Source organism: Spermophilus citellus, assembly GCF_964194105.1.
Source record: "Spermophilus citellus genome assembly, chromosome: 10".
In the NCBI taxonomy this organism is placed as follows: domain Eukaryota; kingdom Metazoa; phylum Chordata; class Mammalia; order Rodentia; family Sciuridae; genus Spermophilus; species Spermophilus citellus.
Genome location: NC_138197.1, coordinates 88,913,662 through 88,935,022, shown reverse-complemented (window position 1 = coordinate 88,935,022; position 21,361 = coordinate 88,913,662). Strand labels below are relative to the sequence as shown.

General features: G+C 33.6%; 1 protein-coding gene and 1 long non-coding RNA gene across 5 annotated transcripts in view; one reads left to right on the top strand and one right to left on the bottom strand.

Annotated features, from left to right (window-relative positions):
- Nucleotides 1–21,361, top strand: part of LOC308658893 — a 558,609-nt gene that overhangs the window by 122,961 nt on the left and 414,287 nt on the right. The window lies entirely within an intron of this gene.
- Nucleotides 1–21,361, bottom strand: part of CPSF6 (cleavage and polyadenylation specific factor 6) — a 33,129-nt gene that overhangs the window by 5,976 nt on the left and 5,792 nt on the right. The window contains exons 2-10 of one of the 4 annotated variants that reach the window (XM_081310639.1): nucleotides 18,989–19,198; nucleotides 17,196–17,299; nucleotides 12,710–12,855; nucleotides 11,497–11,670; nucleotides 11,256–11,366; nucleotides 10,324–10,828; nucleotides 9,891–10,006; nucleotides 9,270–9,423; nucleotides 5,580–5,772 (exon numbers count right to left, since the gene is read on the bottom strand). In XM_081310639.1, the coding sequence (XP_081166765.1) occupies nucleotides 5,583–5,772; nucleotides 9,270–9,423; nucleotides 9,891–10,006; nucleotides 10,324–10,828; nucleotides 11,256–11,366; nucleotides 11,497–11,670; nucleotides 12,710–12,855; nucleotides 17,196–17,299; nucleotides 18,989–19,198 (1,710 nt within the window). In that variant the 3' untranslated portion in view covers nucleotides 5,580–5,582. The remainder of the gene's footprint in view (nucleotides 1–5,579; nucleotides 5,773–9,269; nucleotides 9,424–9,890; nucleotides 10,007–10,323; nucleotides 10,829–11,255; nucleotides 11,367–11,496; nucleotides 11,671–12,709; nucleotides 12,856–17,195; nucleotides 17,300–18,988; nucleotides 19,199–21,361) is intronic. The other 3 variants (XM_081310640.1, XM_081310641.1, XM_081310642.1) reach the window with 3 other exon arrangements.

Here is a 21,361-nt window from a genome sequence, read left to right as displayed (position 1 = left end):
AAAAATATAAAATGTCTACTATCAAAAGTTTTATTTTTATTACTTGTAAAGTATTGGGGGTGGGATGGGGTGGAGATTGAACCCAAGACCTCATGCATGCTAAGCATGCACCTTACCAATGAGCAACACCCCCAGCTCTGCAATGTATATGTATTTAAAAAAAAAAAGTATTATTAGGAAATTCAAAAATCTTACTGCAAAAGTATACTATCTCCCTATTTTAATTTTTTTTTTAGTTGTCAATGGACCTTTATTTTATTTATTTATATGCAGTACTGAGAATTGAACCCAGTGCCTCACACAGGCTAAGCAAGTGCTTTGCCACTGAGCCACAAACCCAGCCTCCCTATTTTTTTTTTTTTAATTTTGCTGAAAAAGGTGAAGAAGAAAAACAATAAAAATAAGCCCACAGCAGGTCATTAAGAGGAAAAAATATTTTGAAATCATAGTGAGCAAAACAAAAAATATTCAACCCTTCTATGACAGGTGTAGTATAAGGCCAGCCTGGCCAACTTGGTGAAACCCTATCTCAAGAGTGAAAAATAAAAAGGGAAGGGGATGTAGCTCAGTGGTAGAGTACCTCTAGATTCACTCCCAAGTACTCAGAAGTGGGAGGAGGAGGCATGTACTGCAATTTTATATCAATCAGTATTACTCCAAATGGAAATTTTATAACTTTTAATATAGAGAATCCGTTTAAGTTACAATACACATTTTTATCCAGAATTAATGCACTCATTTTTGCATGATTATACTTTATAGATTTAAGTCTTACTATTAATAAATCTCTAATTTTCACCATACGCACATAAAATTTGGGGGATAATTTAAGTATTTGTTTCTATTCCTAAACACTTTTACATTTATCCACTTGGAAATACAAATTTTACAATCTCAAAAGGAGGCAAATTTGAAGGCAACATAACCCATTTCCAATAATCCAATTTCATATTATAGTCTCAAATATCTAAGTAAACATCTACATAAACAAAGATATCAAAAAGAAGCTTCAAAGTGAAAAATACATTCAATGCCCATGTTTTCAGAATAGTATCTGGTCAAATCTGCATTGTCAAAGCCACACAATTACTTGCTTCAGCTAAAAAAGACAAATGAAATCTACCACTCTACAGACTAAAGTGACCACTAAGTAAAATCTTAATACACAGAGAAGTACCTGCATTTTCAGATAATATAAAATCAACCCATTATTAACAACTTAAATTATGGGTGTTTCTGTTAGAAACTTATCTAAGCAAATTTGTTAGCATTAGTATATTAAACTCACGGTAAATTCAACTGTTAAGTAAAATGCTCTAAGGTGTATTTGTTAGAGCACTTTTATAGGTTTCCATGTTAATATATTTAATTAAAAAGATCTGAGGTGGGCAAGAAAAGTGTTTAAAAACGTGTTAACAGATATTTAGTTTCTTTTTATAGTGACTAGAACATCATACAAAAACCATTCTGTTTATTGTAGATGTTTACAAAAAGTTCCTTGCTACCACATCTCCTATTTTTACCTTTCTACCTCTGGACATGGTACTTACCTCATTTCAACTATAACATATTTACTACTCTATAATTAAACACATATACAATTGTTGCTCTAGGCAACTTACTGAATATTAGAAATAAACCCCATCACAAAGAAAAATCAACTTTGTTCCAAAGATTCACAAAATAGACATTTCCAAACAAGCTGCTTGTTATTTAGAATTCACTGTGAGTTAAAACATGCTACCACTGACGGCAAATTCATAAATTTGGATAGCATCAATGGCATCCTTACCCCAATTGGTTATCAGGTTTTCTTTAAAACAATGCTAACTAAATAGTCATTCAACACATTATTTATTCAAAACAATCTAATTTACAAACTAAAACAATGGTAGTAAATTTCACACTGAGATGAGGGTGAGAGCAAGGTGACTCACATTGGCATTGGCTTTTTTTTTTTTTTTAACAAGGAACATTATTCATTTATAAACAAAAGTATATTCTTAAACCACAGTGAGCAAAACACACTATACATCCATTAAAGGAATCACTTCCTGGCCTCTCTTGTCACTTTTGAGTAAGATAGCTGTGTAGTCAGACAGGTTTTGCAAATAACACTAAAAGCAAGAGAAATTAGAACTAATGAAATCAGAGCTAGCATATCCAAATGAAGCAGAGCAGTTAAGCTATTTGAGAAGGCACAAGGAAATACAGGGCTGGGAAATATTTAGGCAGATCTCAGATGACCTAAGAATTTCAGAAATAATTTTTACATCTTATTACAACCAGTTATCATTCATCAGGCAACCAAGAGAATGTAATTTTCACAAATGGCTCAATTTAACACTAATTTCTAAGCAGATTAAAACACCTTAACATAAGAACTTTTTATTCTTTAGGCTTTTTCTTTTTCCCCCAATTATCAACAAAACTATAATAAGCAGAATAAGCAATGCAAACCACCCTACTTCCTGTGCAGTAATAAAATCTAAAGACATGTTATTTGTGGTAGAAGTAATCTCATAGTCAAGGAAAAGTATAGTTACTAATCCAGACCTGATACACAAATGTTAAAAACTTTTATCAAGGAAATGGATAATTATTTGAGAACATATAAAACCTCATAACTTAGAGAGCAGGAAAGTGAAATAAAGAAAATTTAAAAATACAATTTGCTTTCATTACTCTTCAGCATGCAAAAACTGAATTACAAACAGAAATTTGATGAGTAGGCCTGTTTCAAACAAGAAATAAGGAATAAAACCTAAAATAAAATAACTAATGAATGTAAAGTTATTTTTGTAATAAGTGTACAATCTTAAATCATTTTTATTTTGCTCAGAGTGGTCTGAGAATAGAGGCAAAAATTACAGAATATAAAACACAATTTACATACTGAAATTTACAATATTGATATTTTCCTCATTGAAATATTATCTACTCAAACTTAATATTAAATGCTTTTAGAAAAACTAATACATTTTAAAAATGAGAATGTAATTAACATTACCCAACAGTTCAAACACAAAAAAACCAAGATGGGACAGACATTAACAGCTTGCCAACATCACTGTTTCCAGTTAAATTAAGAACTTGCCCATTTAGCCATTCATCATCTCTTTAATAATAGATTACATTGTTACTTATTTGTATACAGACTTACTACTGACATTCACTTTAGCTTTCAAGTCACTTTATTCATTTTATTCCATTTAAGATTTACATGAAAGCTCAAAAGGACTCATATTTAAAAACTTCTAAACAGGTCACAATAGACCTTATAATAGTAACGAAATTTGTAAATCTTTTTTAAAGAAGTTTTTCACTTGAATATAATCCCAGTCCCCATTCCCTTTATTCATGTCTACTTCCATAATAAATAATGTTTGGTATAGCAAAGGTACAATAATCCAGAATAACAAAATTATTTTTTGCAATGGAAATGCTTATGTAAAGTTTTGCTTGGATGAAGCAACTGAAGCATTACAATATTACAACTCAATTCTGATTAATGTACAAACAACATGGGAATTCTGGCATGGTACATCAGGGATTAAGAAAAATGTCAACAATAGTTTTCAGGTTAGGAATTCATAGTTAATGTCTGAATGTTATGAAACTCAAATCATGATCTGTTTTGGTGCACTCATTACTGAAATATAAATCCAAAGTACTTAAAAATCAATGGACTTTTCAGGAGGAATTTACTTGCTTGACTTCACTAGCTTTACTAAAACCGGTATGAAAACTATCCCTAATTAACTTTGGGTATAAACTGGTTTAGAGCCCCTTTGATGGGCACATCCAGTTTTGAAAATGCTCTCAAGTTTCATTATCATGCCTTTGGTAACCAGAAAACTGGTGGCAACTTATAAAGTCTTACGGAAAAAAAAAAAAAAAAGATTCAAGTTGTAGAATTTAAACATTTCTATAAATGAAAAGGATAATACAGTTAAACATTGCAAGTTATGCCCTGGCAACAATTCACCTTAATCACTGCTAGACAATAAGAATTTTTCATAAGACAGGATCAGAGGTATTCAACTTTGTGTGTATGTGCGTGTGTGGGGGGGAGCTACATCTTTCAAATTTACTATTTAGACTTACAAGGCACAACATTCAATTTTCACATCCAAAACAAATATCAATTTCAATAAGCTTAGTTTTAAAATAAAAGATGTTTTGTTTCATATTAAAGGAATGCTTTGAGAATGGCATGTTAAATTTTGTAATACAATATGTAGAACTATATAAAAAAATAAAATTTTGAAAAATATCCAAGCTGCATATTCAAAATGCAAGGAAAAAAAGTATTAAAATGGGCCTTCTCATTTTAAAAGTCCCTAAAATTGCAAACAGTGTAATAGCTTATCTGTGTTCCATAAAAATGTTTTAAATACTTATTTCCTATAAGTATTATTCAAAAATGATTTTGTTTGCTAATATATGTGTTATGGTTAAAGAAATTTCTCTTCTGTTACAGAATTACATACACTTGATAAAATTTCTGATATATGCCTATTACAATTTAAATACTAACAATTACCATTGCTGAATTTTCAGTAAGTTTCCCATGAATTTCACTTATTTACTTATAAGGGGTTTGTTTTAAGCCTAATTTAATTTGTATATGCCACCAACATATGAAGAAAAAATATCTTGTTTACAGAATAACCTTCATGTCTTAAGCACAAGACTTATAGTGACCTCCCCACACTCTTCACATGGATAAAATGCTCTTCACAAATATAAAAATAAAATTACATGTGAAAATGAAGCATAAACAGACAATTCTCACTTTATGAAAAATGTACAAGAAATAGTTTAAAATACAGAAAAAAAAGACAATGATTATGGTTTATGAATGAAACATCAAAGGAAATTATTATAAGATTATTCTAACCTGGGATGTATGGCATGACACAATTAAAAATTTTGGTGTATGTACCCTGAACCCCATTTTAATTAAATAACTTTTTCGTCTTCTTTGCAAATTAAAGGATAATGTTTTTCTTTTAAAAACAAAAACCAGATGCCAGAAAAAGTGTCTTTAAAAAAAAATTAAAGAAAAAAGCTCTTTCCATGACGAGAAAACATCCTTTTATAAATTATTATAGTGTTAGACTTTCTTTAAAAGTTTTAGGGACAAATGAAGTTAGTTCAAGGAAATACAGAAATCTTATTTTTAAAAATCCAAGCACATAATATTTATATCTGAAATGACTCCCTGATAGATATTTTTAATACTTTAAATCACATGCAAACTATGTATGTGATTACAAAAATCCAGATTTTTAGATTTTAGAAGTACACAATGAGTCCTCTTGATTATTTTTCTTGCTTTAATACCATTAGTGATCTGAAATCTAAAAACAATTAATACAACATTCAAGGACAAAAGTCAAAATTTTTACCTGTGATCACTTACCTGTTTTCTCAGACGTTTCCAGAATTTTAAATTCAGAACAAGTACTTGGACCATTTATATGTAGATATATACTGTATAAACAATAGCCTTGGAGTTATAATGACTGTTAATAATGCACATGCTAAATATAATGGGAACAAGGAATACCCACCTTCTAACGATGACGATACTCTCGCTCTCGGTCACGTTCTCGGTCTCTGTCTCGGTCACGATCCCGGTGTCTCTCTCGTTCTCTGCTTCTCTCTCTATAATAATCATCATGGCGATCTCTACTACGGGATTTATGACGCCGACTCTTTTCTCGTGATCTACTATGGTCCCTCTCTCTTGATCGTTCACGTCTTCTAAAAGAAATTACTGGATTAATGCTCTCCATAACTGAAAAATATAGTACAGTTGTCCTCCCCCAACCCTTATATGTGGTTCCACTTTCTGTGGTTTTAGTTACCCACAGTCAACCACAGTCAGGATTACAGTTTTAAACTGCACACCATTCTGAAGTATATGATGAAATCTCACATTGTCCTGCTAAATCCTTCCTGGGATGTGAATCATCCCCTTCTGCAGAACATGAAGACTGTACATACTACCTGTCCATTTAGTAGCTATCTTAAGTTATCACACCAAGTGTCATGGTATTACAGCACTGAGTTAATTAAGCAACTTTTATTTTATTTAATAATAGCTCCAAGTGAAATTCAGATATGGTTAAGTGAAAAGGTGAAAGTTACTGACTTAATAAGGAAAGAAAAATCATGCTGAGATTGCTAAGCTCCACAGTAAGAGCCTGTGAAATTGTGAAGGTATTTGTGTTTTAGTATCACATTTCAAAATGCAAAAGTTACACACAGTGTTTGGTATGTGCTTACTTAAGACAGAAAAGAAACATGATGAAATATTACTCAGCAATAAGAGAATAAAATCATGGCATCTGCAGGTGAATGGAGTTAGAGAAGATAATGCTAAGTTAGCCAATCCCAAAAACTCAAATGCTGAATGTTTTATCTGATAGAAGGAGGCTGATTTATAGTGGGGTAGGGAGTGGGAACATGAGAGGAATAGACAAAGTCTAGATAGGGAAGAGGGGTGGGAAGGGAAGGGAGGGGCTATGGTGTTAGAAATGATGGTGGAACGTGATGGTCGTCATTATCCAAAGTACATGTATGAAGACATGAATTGGTGTGAATATACTTTGTATACAACAAGATATGAAAAACTTGTGCTCTATATATGTGATATGAATTGTAATGCATTCCACTGTCATACATAAATTTAAAAATTAATTAAAAAAGACAGAAAAGACATTATCATAGAGTTCAATACAATCTGGAGTTTCAGTCATACACTGGGGTCTTGAAAAATATTCTTTGTGGGTAAGTGGGGAACTACTATATTTGGTGTTTAAAAAAAATTCTAAGGCAAAAAATTCTTTGTAAACATAGTTTAGACTTACTATACTGACCTGTCAATAATTTACTAACTCATGAATAAATATGAACCAAAATTTAATTTCTAAAACTATTCACCAAAAAATTGTGAAGCCAAATTACAGAATATATCACACCTGTATTAGTAGCTTAAAACACATAGCAATTACGGAATAAGCAAACTGGTAAATGACAGAAAATACCAAAGCACTTATGTTTCAAGCTAAAGAACATCTTGAATATAATTATTTAGATAAAAAATTTACAAAATGACTTACTATGCGGTGGGGCTTAAAAACAAAGAATACCACCTATGAACACATTCTTAAACCTATATAGTTGGTTTTCCATATCCAATAAAAAAATTGCAGCTGTATTGAACACAGACTTTTTCTTGTCACTATCCCCTAAACAATACAATATAACACAACTATTTACACAGGATTTACACTGTATTGTATATTGGAAGTAAAGTAAGGATGTTTTTTAAAGTACACAGGAGTAAACGGTAGGAGAGAGGGGAAAAAAGGAGAGGGTAAAAAAGTACAAGAAAGGATGAGTGTGGGCCATACATAAATATTCCATTTTATGTAAGGAATCCAAACAACTACAGATTCTGGTATTTTCAGGGGTCCTGACACAACCTCCCACAGATGCCAAGAGATCAATGTATATAAATATCAATTTTACATTTTTAGCTAGCCAAAATATGACTTAGCAGGAGTACTATACCTCATTAAGAAACTTTATTTTTTTTTGGTACCAGGGATTGAACTCAGGGGCACCTGACCACTGAGCCACATCCCCAGCCCTATTTTGTATTTTATTTAGAGAAAGGGTCTCACTTAGGTTAGCACCTCGCTTTTGCTGAGGCTGGGTTTGAACTCAAAATCCTCCTGCCTCAGCCTCCCAAACTGCTGGGATTACAGTGTACGTGACCATGCCCAGCAAGAAACTTTCCTGTGTTTACCTGGAGGAGGAGCAGAAGCTCACAATTAGGACTTGTAGAAAGAATTGGTATACTATTCACACTGTATATTATAAGTAGAAATATTTTCATGAGCTGCCTTTAAAAACAACAATGACAAAAAAAGTCCACAAAAAAACCCAGAATTTTAACCAGAGTATAAAGCCTAAAAGACCATTAGATCTTCAAAATTTAAAATAAGAAAATAATAATTGTTGGCTGAGCAGGTTGGTACATGCCTGTAATCCCAGCTAATTGGGAGACTGACACAGGGGGGTCTCAAGTGCAGGGCCAACCTGGGCAACATAGCAAGAAGCCCTATTGCAAAATAAATAAAAAAGGGTGAAGACATAGCTCATTGATAGAGCACCCTGGGTTCAACTCCCAATACTGCTAAAAAAATAAATAATCACCATCTATTAGTTTGAATAAGAATACCTTTTATCATGCATTTCTGAACCAAACAGCTAGATTTAAATATTATTAGGTGCTAAGCCTTGATCAAAGTGCAAGTTCTTACTTTGTATTAAAACAAAGAAAATACATGATATGGCCTTTAGTTATGAAATTTCTGTTTGGATATAAAGATCCTTACACTGGGTCAGAAAGATAATAATAATAAATTTGGAGACCATGCCAAAGACAAATTCCTTTCCTTCAACTTAACGAAGACTATCTCCAGATAAAGTCCACTTGTCAAAAATATACAGTATTTCAAGATTGCCTAATTCAAAAAGACTTCAAAAATCTTGTCTATTAAAGAAAAGATTAATCATAACTCCCTCATTCAAAAACATTTATTCCATACCAGGCAATGTTCAGACAAGAGAAACACTATACTATAGTAAACAGAATAGTTAAGGCCCTTCTCTTCATTCATTATGTGTTGTAGTCAGAAAAAAAGGGGAATAACAAACAAGAAAAGGTTACAGTAAGTACAATGAAAGAAACAGAACGATATGATGGACTAACCTGGGATAAAATGCCTCCCCTTAGAAATCAAATTAAGTTGAGATGTGAAGGAATACAGACCCAAAGATATAGACAGGGAAAAGGGTTCCCAACAGAAGGAATATCAAATACACAGAGAGATGGCCAAATATTTGATGTGTCCCAAAGAAGGGATTCCAATTTGGCTAGAGAATAGTGACTAAGGGGAGAGGTGTAAAACAAGGCTAAAAAGAGACTACATCATATAGTGCCTCAATTTTTATAGGTAAGGGTGAATAGGAGCCATATAGTGCTTCAATGCTTACAAATTTATTTTAAACAAAAGCCTTCTAAAGGATTTTAAGCAAATACCTGATTTGATATAGTTAAAAAATTCACTCTGGCCGAGTAAAAAGTAAGTAAAATCGAAGTCATACTTTAAAGTCCCAAACACAGTAGTACTTTCTCCTTTTGCTAACTAGCAGCTTTAAAAAGACATGGGACAGGAAAGTTTTACCTTGATCCAGAACCATATGACTTGGATTCAATTCCATGAAGGCAATCTTGCAAAGAACTAATAAGAACTTTGCAACGATCATCTGCAGATACTTTGGATTGTTTAATTAAAGAAATTGCAGTTACCAGTGTCTCAATAGCACTCCCATAATCACCTATAGGGGAAAGGAAAACAGTTGATGTCAAACAAATTTTGTTTTCAAAATGCCATTAAAGCATGGGGATAAAAGCGATAAAGCATTTTACCAAATTATGTGCTTTTAAATGATAATATCTTTTTCTGTGTGCTTCAAAATTTGCAACAGGCTTTTACGTTCATGAAATCAACACAATTTATTGTTACAGCTCTGTGAAACAAGTTATTTTGCAAATATGAGAAAAAAATGAGTTGTCATAGGTCCCTAAAACATTAACAGTGAAGGTTAGAACTTATATCTAAACCTAATAAAATTAGGGGTCTTTCCACTATATTGTGACATACAGCTTCTTTCAACGCTTTTAAAATAGATAGCTAACGACATCAGAATATAAAAAGACTAAATTTTTAAGACTGCACTTAAATTTTTAGATAATTCTTAATAACATAAATAAGAAATACTAATACTGGGAGAAATATACAAACCAGCACTGGCATCAGACACAGCTCTTGAAATAGCACTGCTTGAGATTGCCCTATTTCTATTCATGATTTCTTCAAACTCAGCTTCACTCAATGGTGTTCTTGCAGTATCCATTTCCCTATAAAAGAAAAAAAAATCATAAATTGCTATTTAATAGACTTTAGTGTAAGCCAGTTCATATTAGCAGTTTTTAACATGTGCATGAAAGATAATAGTTACTTGTCCATATGGAAGATGTTATTTTTCCTACACAAAGAACAAATCTAAGCAAAATTATCTTATACTAGTGTCTTTCAGGTGAAATAAAGGACTTAGAATCCTCATCTCTTTGGAGGGCAGAAATGATACATTTACATTTTATACAATAGAACAGATTTCACAGAATCACTATTCTTATCATTAATCAAATACTTTAACTGCTATATACAAACTTACCTTCCAGGAGGGCCATAGTCACCCCTATCATATGGTGGAGGTCGGCCATATGGGTCTGTTGGTGGTGGACCTCTACTATCTGATGTAGGCATGCCACTGTTAGTTGGTGGAGGAAAGAAAGCCGGATTCACATGTGGAGCTGGCGGCGGGGCACCTGGAGGTGGTCCCGGAAGATGCGGAGGAGGAGCAAGTGTAAGGGGTGGCCCAAGTGGACCAGGTGGGCGAGGTGGAAAGGGGCCTGGAGGTGGAGGTGGTCCCTGTTGTGGAGGTGGTGGCCCAGGAGGGGGGCCATAACCTGGAACTGGAGGTGGAGGCCCAGGAGGAAGTGGACCCAATGGAGGCTGACCAAAAGGTTGTCCAGGAAAAAGAACTGGTGGTGGAGGGCGATCTCCTCGATTAGGAGGCCCAGCTAGAGGAGGAGGCAGAACCTGACCAGGAGGTGGAGGGCCAGGTGGGCCAGGTGGGCCTGGAGGACCTAAGGGCGGACGTGGTGGAGTCTGTCCAGCTATAGAATAAAGGAGAGAGAAAAAACCACTTCAATAATAAAGGCATTTTAACTTTTATATGACAAAATTTACTTTTAAAGTACAACTTATAAACCAAGATTCTTTCTTTTTAAATAAAACCCATATCATAAACACTACACTAATAACTACAAAGATGAAGAATATTCTTACATTTATAACTAGCTTATTTTATGCTTAAGAAAAATTACTAAAACAAAAGATTACAGTGCTTAGAGTTATTTTCCATCTTTCAGTGTATATACACTTCTTACAGTGAAATCACCCACCTTATATTCTACTCTGATGCCAAGCTAGAAAGTGAAACAAGGAAAAATGGTCTTGAAAGGATTTTTTAAGAGGTAAGAAAATAAGACGGATGTAAATATTCTATATATAAGTCAAGCAAGTTTGGAGAAAAATAAAGACCTTTTAGGCCAAAAATGGGTATTTCCTCTATGCTGTGCCCCATATGCCATGGAATCCTAGTTTCCAGGAACAAAGGCCGAGTTCCTTTAACAAGATGCTTGATCAAATTTCCTGGATTCCAAAAATAGCATAACAAGGAGAGTAAGTCACATTAATAATGCATTACTTGAAAAAGAGAGAAAAGGAAAAGAGGTATTAAGGTAGATACGTTTTATCCATGGTAATTTAATAAAAGTTTTACCTGGAAAAGGTGGGGGTGGCCCTCCTGGTCCTGCTGGCCCAGGAAATCTGTCCCCACCGGGAACAGCCCCTGGAAAACGGCCCCGTCCTCTACCACCTTGTGGAAATGCTGCTCGTGAACTGCCTCCTGGAGGACCAGCTTTACCTTCCCCAGACATCTGTCCCGATTGTGTAGCTGCAAACATCCAAATACTCATAAATAGCACTTATTATACATTTCTCTGAAATGTAACCATTTACATTACAAACTATTCTATTTCAAAGTTCATTTATACTATACTACATATTAACTTGCAGATGTCTTAGGCCTGTGCAAGTTACTTGAGAAGTATTGGTTAGGGAAACATTCACATCTATTTAAGTTCTTTTGAAGTCCTGAAATGTCCATATTTAAATGTTATTTTCACTGAGTAAGAGTTTCTTTCAAAATACCAGTACTCTGCAGCAGCCAAGACCGAAATTCTTCAACAGAAATCTTAATTTCAGTAGCACAGATTCATTTAAATTTGATAATGTATTCTTCAGATAAGTGCTAAAACATTAAAAGAGAAACAACCACTTGAATTTCTGTTAATTACATGTTCATCCGTGTTATCTATTTAAATGTTAACATTAGCTAAGTGTGTAAATGACAAATCTTTTCTATATTCACTTTGATGAAAAAAGGTCTTGGTGCCAAAAAGCAAACTTGATAAATACTTTCTGGTAATAAGTGGTCTCTCACCAATCATAACATAACATATAACCATAACATACATATATCTTTTCTTAAGTCTAAGGATTAGGATATAGTTTCTTCCTTTCTCTAACACGAGAATGACAGGACAAGCATGGCAGCTGTAGAACTTACACACTAGGGCTGGGGTTGTGGCTCAGTGGTACAGTGCTTGCCTAGCATGCGTGAGGCACTAGGTTCAATCCCCAGCACCACATGGGACAAAAAAAACAAAAACAAAAACAAAAACAAAAACAAAAACTTCTTACACTATCATATAGTATTGAGTCTGACATCTGGTGAAAAATGGAATGGAAGTAGGGGTCCAGTATGTGGATACACAGTCAAAACCAGTAATTAAATCAATTCAAAGCATGAACTTTATAAAAACAAGTCTTCAAAGAACTAAATATTAAGACTAAGTATATAACACCTAACAAATGGTAGAAACAATGGTTAAAATACACATCTTTAAAAAAAGACCTAAGAGATTGCTTACTTTTCCTGGACTGCATTTCAAATTGACTCAGGAACTGTTTATTGCAGGGAGTTACAACAGGATTCTGACCATGAAGTTCTCTCTTAGGCAACAGATCCATTAACTTTTTTGAAGATGCCTCAGATCCAACACCAACGAGGGCAAATCTAAAAGGTGTTTAAAGGGGTAGAGGTATAAAAGTAAGGAGGAATAAATAATGATAATGTTATTAAAAAGAAAGTGGTCTGAACTTACTTTTATGTAAAACCAAAACACAATCCTGAGAATATTTCTTAAAGTTACACAAGTTTACACTTTCATACCTATTTAATACAGAACTCACTCACTTAAAATGTACATTTCAGTGGCTTTCAGTTTGAGTTTTACCACCATCATCATAGTCAATTGTGGACCATTTTCATTACCCTCCAAATGAAACTCCATACCCCATTAGCCATCACTCTCATTTCCTCCCATCCCTCAATCCTAGGGAACCATAATTCCACTTTCTGTATGTGTGAATTTACATATTCTGAAATTTCATATAAATGAATGTGTCTTCTTTTATGACCAGCTTCTTTTATTTAGCATTAATATTTTTTTTCAAAAATTGTTTTGTAGTTGTAGATGGTCAGAATGCCTTTATTTTATTTCCTTTTTTATGTGGCGCTAAGGATCGAACCCAGTGTCTTGCAAGTGGTAGGCAAGCACTGTCACAGAGCTACAGCCCCAGCCCCAATCTTAATATTTTCAAGGTTCATCTATTTTGTAGTATGAGCACTTCATTTTTTACGACTAATATATTATAGACATATAACTTTTTTAAAAAAATCTATATCAGTTCACAGGCATTTATGTTACTTTCACTTTTTACTGCCATGAAATATGTTCAACAAATCAAACAATGATGAAATACCATTTCATACTCACTAGTATGAATATAATAAAAGATGTTTAACAAATGCTAGTGAGAATATGAAGAAACTAGAATCCTTGTGCATTGATGATGGGCATATAAAATCATGCAACCACTTTGGCAAACAATCTAGTAGCTCCTCAAATCATTAAATATAGAGCTGCCATATAACCCAATAAGAGCTGCCATATAACCCAATATTGCTACTCCTAGATATAAATCCAACAGAATGAAAAGATATGTTTACATAAAACTGGTAAACAAATATTCACAGGGATGTTTTCAGTAAGAACAAAGTGGAAACAACCCAAATGTTCATCAAGGAGTTTCATTGTTATTGTTTTTTTAAGTGCTATATTGCAGTGGTGCAAAACCATAATCCCAGAGACTTGGGAGGCTGAGGCTCTCAGCAACTTAGCAAGACCTGTCTCAAAAAAAAAAAAAAAAAAAAAAAAAAAAAAAAGGGGGGGGGCTGGGGATGGAGCTCAGGGATAAAAGCACCCCTGGGTTCAATTCCCATTACCAATATATTAAAAACAAATTTTTAAAAAGTGCTACATCCACATAATGGGACATTATTCGTCCATAAAAAGAAAAGCTAATACCTGCAATGACATGGATAAATCTTGAAAACATCATTCTAAGTGAAAAAAAGCTAGATACACAAAACTGCATATTTTATGATTTAACTTACATGAAATAGCCAAGACAGGCAAATCCAGATATAGAAAGTACATTAGTGGTTGTAAGCAAAGAGGGGGAAAGAAATTAGGGAGTGACTAAAAATAAGCATAGGGTTTCTGAAATTAGATAGTAGCCATGATTGCTCAATTTTGTAAATATGCTAAAAACACAAAACAAAAACAAAAAGCCACTGAATTATACACCTTATAGGAATATATTTTATGTTGTGTAAATTATATTTTAACAATAAAAATAATTTTTAAAACACTAAATGATTATCAATTTCAAATATAGAAATTCGAGATTACTGGGGGTAAGGATTTTAGGAGCTTACAGCCCTAATTTTCAATATGGTTCTTATTCTTAACGAGATCCCTTATTCTAGCCAAAAAATTCTGTTGCTGATCTAATATTATCTTAGGTCACAACATTTATTTATTTATTTATTTATTTTAAAGAGAGAGTGAGAGAGGACAGAGAGAGAGAGAGAGAGAGAGAGAGAGAGAGAGAGAGAGAGAGAGAATTTTTAATATTTATTTTATTTTTTAATTCTCGGCGGACACAACATCTTTGTTGGTATGTGGTGCTGAGGATCGAACCCGGGCCGCACGCATGCCAGGCGAGCGCGCTACCGCTTGAGCCACATCCCCAGCCCTAGGTCACAACATTTAGAAACAACTTAATTGGGACTGAGGGTATAGTCCAGTAGCAGAGTATGGGCTTAACATGTGCCAGATCCTGGGTTCATTCCCCAGCATTAAAAATTAAAAACAAAAGCAAAATAATTCATTTAACAATTACACATTGAGCACCATCTTCTATATGCCAGCACCATTCTAGCTGGATACACAACAGTGAATAAAACAAAATTTCTGTTCTCACGGAGCTTACAATCTAGTGGGAAAAGACAAGTTAATAAACAAGTAAATAAAATGTTTTATAGTAGAGAAAAAATAAAGGAGATAGAGACAGGTTAAGAAAGTTACTATTTTGTACAGGGTGGCCAAGAAAGAGAATTCTTACTAAAAAGTCTGAGTCTAGAATGAAACAAAAGAGTGAGCCATGTGGTATTTGGGGGGAAACCCGGGTCAAGAAAAGTAAACAGGGCTGGGGATATATAGCTCACTTGGTAGAGTGATTGCCTTATATGCCCAAGGCCCTGGATTCAAACCCTAGCACCACAAAAAAGTGGGGGACCAGTGGGGTGGGGTGAATAGCTAAGGGTCTTATGTAGAGAGTTATATGAAAAACAAGGAGCCTAGTATGGCCAAGAAACACAAGACTGACATGTAGGAAAACAGCAATAGATCACAGAGCACTATAGATATAGCAAGGTAACAACTATGAGACAGGAAGCCGTCTGGATTCTGAATAGAAAAGTATTGATGTCGGTCTAACATTACTTAAAGCTAAAAAACTTTTATCATGTGCAGTATAGGACATAGAGTGATAGCAGGGACGCCAGTTTGGAAACAACTGCAAAAGTTCAAGAGAGAGATGATAGTGCCTTGGAACAGGAGATGAGGATGGTGATCAGACTGCAAATTTTGAAGATATTCTTAATTTATTATAAACTAGTACAACCTTTTTAGAGAACTAAACAACAATAAAAAACCCAGCATATTCTTTATCATTCTGTGTCTAAAAATTTATCCTTAAAAAAAAAATAAATCCAAAGTAACTAGGAATAAGAATGTTAAGATGTGTATTTATTGCTAAATATTTGTTCTACTCTTTATATCAAACAAGTTATAAAATATGTGAATTTAGAAACTGTTGCTTTAAGAAAAAACCTGAAAGTATATTCACTAAAATACGATTATCTGTATATGGTGAGATTGCAGTGTTTTCTTACTTTTGGATGCTTGGAGTTTCCAATATTCCTACAATGATCCTATATCATTTGTACAGTTTGGTATTAATAGCTGGGCGCAGTGGCGCATGCCTATAATCCCAGTGGCTTGGGAGGCTGTGGCAGGAGGACTGCAAGTTCAAAGCCAGCCCTGGCAAAGACGAGGCACTAATATAATCAGTGAGACCCTGTTTCTAAATAAAATACAAAACAGGGCTGGAGAGGTGTGGCTCAGTGGTCAAGTGCCCCTGAGTTCAATCCCCAGTACCTCCTCCGAAAAGAAAGCAAAATATCCAGATTAGATTATTTTCCAGTTGTTCATTTTCACCTCATCTCTTTTTTTTAATATTTATTTTTTAGTTGTAGTTGGACACAACACCTTTATTTTATTTATTTATTTTTATATGGTGCTGAGGATTGAACCGAACCCAGGGCCCCGCACATGCTAGGTGAGCGCTCTATCGCTGAGCCACAACTCCAGCCCTCTCTCTTTTAGTAGTTTTGGGAAATGAATCCCAAGGGTGCTTTACTTCTTAGCTACATCTGTAGTCCTTATTTTTTTTAGATGATCTAAAAAATAAGGACTGCGCTTACCTTGCACGCATGAGGCCCTGGGTTCAATCCTTAGCACCACATAAAAATAAATAAGTGAAATAAAGGTATTGTGACCAACTATAACTAAATTGCTGAGCTTGCCCTGGAATTTAACAATCCTCCTGTCTCAGCTTCCTGAGTCACCAAGATGATAAACATGCGCCACTGCACCAGGCTTCCATCTCTTAATCCACGGGAAGAGCAATGCTTCTTAAAATTGTTATTTCAACCATAGATGAAGAAAACTCAGGAAAATTTGAAAGTAAGCCTTATCTTGCCCATTTTTTTAGTTTGCTAAATAACAAGGTATATGGAATATGAATCTTTATCAAAGATCCTCCTTCCAATGTAATCATGTGTCTTACGCACATGTAATTAGCATTAACCTTAAGGAAAACTAACACACATTGCAATCAAAAGCTAACTTAAATTTTATTATAAAAACAACACAAAATTCTTACCCCTTTGATTGGCCGTTTGCTCGATTTTCAAAAAATTTTATCTCCAAAATATCATTTACTCCCAAAGAATGAACTGCTTCCGTTAAGTCTTCATCTGTTGTCCACTGCAAGATATTTTCCACTTATTAACTATTAAGACATACCCAGGATTTTTATTTCTTGAATTTAGGTTTTAAAGGTAAACTCAAGTTAAACAAGAGAAAATTCACGCTCAATAGAAATCTAATTACTAGATTTCAGCTCCACAAAAGAATCTGGATACCTAACCTCTTTCAGCTTTAAACTACTCTGATTTTAAGTTTTCAATAAAACCAACTTCACTTGTCACTTCCTCCCTTAAAGGAAAATATTTTGTGAAATAAATTTCATCTTGTGTTTGAATATAAACTGTAGAAAAGTGGGCTGGAGTTGTGGCTCAGCGGTAGAGCGCTTGCCTTACACACATGAGGCCCTGGGTTCAATTCTCAGCACCACATAAAAATAAATAAGTGAAATAAAGGTATTGTGACCAACTATAACTAAAAAATAAATATTAAAAAAAACCTGGAAAAAATAAACTAATATGTATGAGTACCTTCTACATATCTATGTACCACCTATATGCCAGCACCATTCTAGGGCTGGATACGAAACAAAATTTCTGCTCTCATAGTGGTAACAATCTAGTGGGAAAAGATAATAAACAAATAAAATGTTTTATAGTAGAGAAAAAATAAAGGAAATAAAGACAGGTGGTTAACTCTTAAAACACAGGTAAATCCCATCATTTCCATTTTTTTACATTTGACGCAATAGAGAAGGTAAAAATCTTGCCCAAAGTCACAAAATCAAGACGTGGAACCAAGATTCGAATTTTTACTTAGCAACCACGCTCTTAACTATGCTATTATTTTCAACACTGCAAAGATTGCTCAGACTGGCAAACTAAGTGGTGCAAAATCAGTCACTTAGTTTGAAAAGACTATTAAGTAAAAATTAAAGACATTCTTACTAAAAATAATTAATTTTATTAAAGTAGTAAATATTAATAAAAACATTTTTATTAAGGAAGTAGAAGAGTGCCATGTTTCAATTTGACTTATAGTACATTATTTTTAAACTTTCAAATTTATAAAACAGCTTAAGTGGAAAAATTCTACCTGGATTACTTTTATGGGTATTTCAGGTTTAACACCAATAAATAAACAAATAGAGACACTGGACATTCAGATTTCAAATCAACAGTCTGTAATATGAATTGGGAAATTAACAATATTTTAAAATCAGAAGTGGTAATATATGTCTCTTTGTACATTGATGAATCCTAGTTTGAGACCCTATGCAAACATTTTTCTTAATTGGAACACCCTAAGTCAGGTAGGAGTAATAACATATATAGCATAATTAAAGACAAAAAAAATTTAACTATAATTAATTGGTATGTCCACCCAAGACAAAATGAAGGACTACAAAATTCAAAACTGGGAAGAATTAAATCAATGACTTTTTAAAGATAAGTGTTTTTACCCGTCTTATTGCATAAGCAAACATAAAGAAACAAAATGGGCTCAATGGTGCATGCCTGCAACCATAGCAACTCAGGAGGCCGAGGCAGGGAGATACAAGTTCAAAACCAGCCTCAGCAACTTAGTGGGACCTGTCTCAAAATTAAAAATAAAAAGGGCTGGGGAGGGGGCACCACAGGGTTTAATCCCTGGTACCAAAGGGGGGAAAAATTCTGGGACAAAAACTAACTACTAGAGCAGTTTACAATTAATGACTAATAACTCAGTTCATATGTTAACTTTACTTACCCATGTTAGATTTCCAATATATAATGCAATTCTCTTTCCAGTATAAGTATAGACAACATTTGGTGCTGCTCCTTTGCCAACATCATCACCAACAGTTGGAGGGAGAGTATCCATGTAATCCCGGTCTTCTGGGGCATCTCCATTATTTGCAGATGGAGAGATGACATCATCATATAAATCTATCTGATCATGCCCACCATATTCCGCTTCCTGAGTATAGAAATAATGCTCCAGATTATACAATGGTCAGAATACTAAACAGACTCGAACACAAATTCATTCAACTCTTCTTTTTATTTTAAAAACATGATGGAAGCTAAAAAAAGTCCCAAAGATCACCACAAGTCTTTTCTTACTTTATGCAACAGATGTATTCTTGAATGGTGACTATAACTAAAACCTTCCTTGGATGAAGTGTTTCTTAAATAACAATACACGAATATTAGTAGACAAGTTTTAAAAGAATATTTGGCATAAGACTATAACAAAACCCAAAGCCATTTTAAGTTCTTAATATTTGAACACAGAAGAACATAACTAATTTTCTATAGCATTCAGACCTTGTTTCCCAACCCTGAGAAAGTTACTAGAGTTTTAGAAAAAGAACAGTTAGTTGAACTATAGGAAAAGGTCATAGAAATGTGGGTAGGTACATGATTTAAAATGCCATAATAAATTATCTAGAAAAACAATGAAATATAGGTCAAACAATTCAAATTAGTATCTTATTTTAAGTCAACAAAGAGCTAGTGCTTACCTGACTTTTTAAATATCTACTCAAGTAAATTAGCAAGAGAAAAATATTTACTAGAATAAAGATTTAGTAAAACTATGCAATGATTGTCACCAGCAGAACTAAAGCAATGCTAGTAGGTGTCAATGATAAGCAAGAAAGAAGGAAAAAAAAAAAGAAATAGATATGCAACCCAGAGAAAAATGTAAGAAAATTAAGTAATTTGTAAATAAAAAAAATGCAGTGTAGGATTCAGCAGAACATGCAACACCATTTAATTGCCGTTAGTAATGATTACTGGGCCACAACCTTAACTAACCCTGTAGCAGAGAAAAATCTCCATTTTTATCTTCCTCCCTTTCCAAGACTACGTATTTAAAATCAGTATAAACTGTTTTATTCTTAGGAGATGGAACATTTGAGGTAAAAAGAAAAGACAAATATAAGACAACTAGAAGTTCGGACATCATTCGTATAATCTATCCATTTATACAATCTATTAAGGAATTGTCATACAAATGGCATATAAGGAAGAACTAATAGTTTTAGGGACAACTACATGAATAAATGACCTAGAGAAAGCATTTGTTACATGATGGCAAACAGAATAGTTAGATATTACTGTGGACCACAAGGGAACATGGCTATTGTTTTATTCTGAGTCAGAATAAGTTTTCTTTAAAAACAAAGCAAAAGAAAAACAAAAACAAAACCAAAAAACCCAGAAGGGTAAATACCATAACCCAAGGGACCTCAAATTTCTAATGTCATCTTCAGGTAATCTTCATAAATAATGAGCTATCCAGTTTACTAGAGAATCTTTTACATACCAATTTTATTTGTTATGAGCTAGAGTTTAAGACTTATTTAATAAGGGGTTCAAAATATTAAGTGACTAAAGCCATCTTTAGCAATGGGCAGAAACTAAGACCACAAATCACTAAATAATGCCATTACTTTATTACACAGCAATACCAAAATATCTCTAAGAAATTAGTTTTTGTTAATTTAACATATTCAAAGTGCAGTGACAGTTAAAACTAGAAAAAAAGGAGTGTTTTGTTATGAAGTTTCAGTGTTGCTGAAGCTTCATTCAGGTGGCGTGGCTGCAGCAGTGGTTTAATACACATAAAAATACTAAAAAGCTTCCCACAAGAGATAGTGGACACTTTTAACTCTCTTGCAATCCAGTTCTGTACATCAAGTAGAGTTATTTTTATTATTCAAAGGGAGCTGTGTTTCCATCCTCCTCAGCAGAGACTAATCACAATATATGGTCTGAGGGAGAGTAAAAAAGAATGCAAGTGTTATTAATAATAAGACTAATATTTAAATTTATACTTCCACTTACACAAAGACATTATATTTTTCATTAGTTGGAAATCTATGAAAATGTTTACACAAATAGACATTAATTTACAACATTGATTGCAGCTACACTAACCTGGTACATTATAATCACTTACTATTTTTTGCAAGTCCATGAATTCCTATGTTGACATCAACCAATTTTCCATATTGATATGATTCTACCAATATAGAATTAGCCACTTTGTCTGGTAGTTGGACTGCTTCCAAATGGTTGAAGTATGATTCTAAATGAGACCATGGTCCTGGGATTTAATCTCCGTGTTGACTAG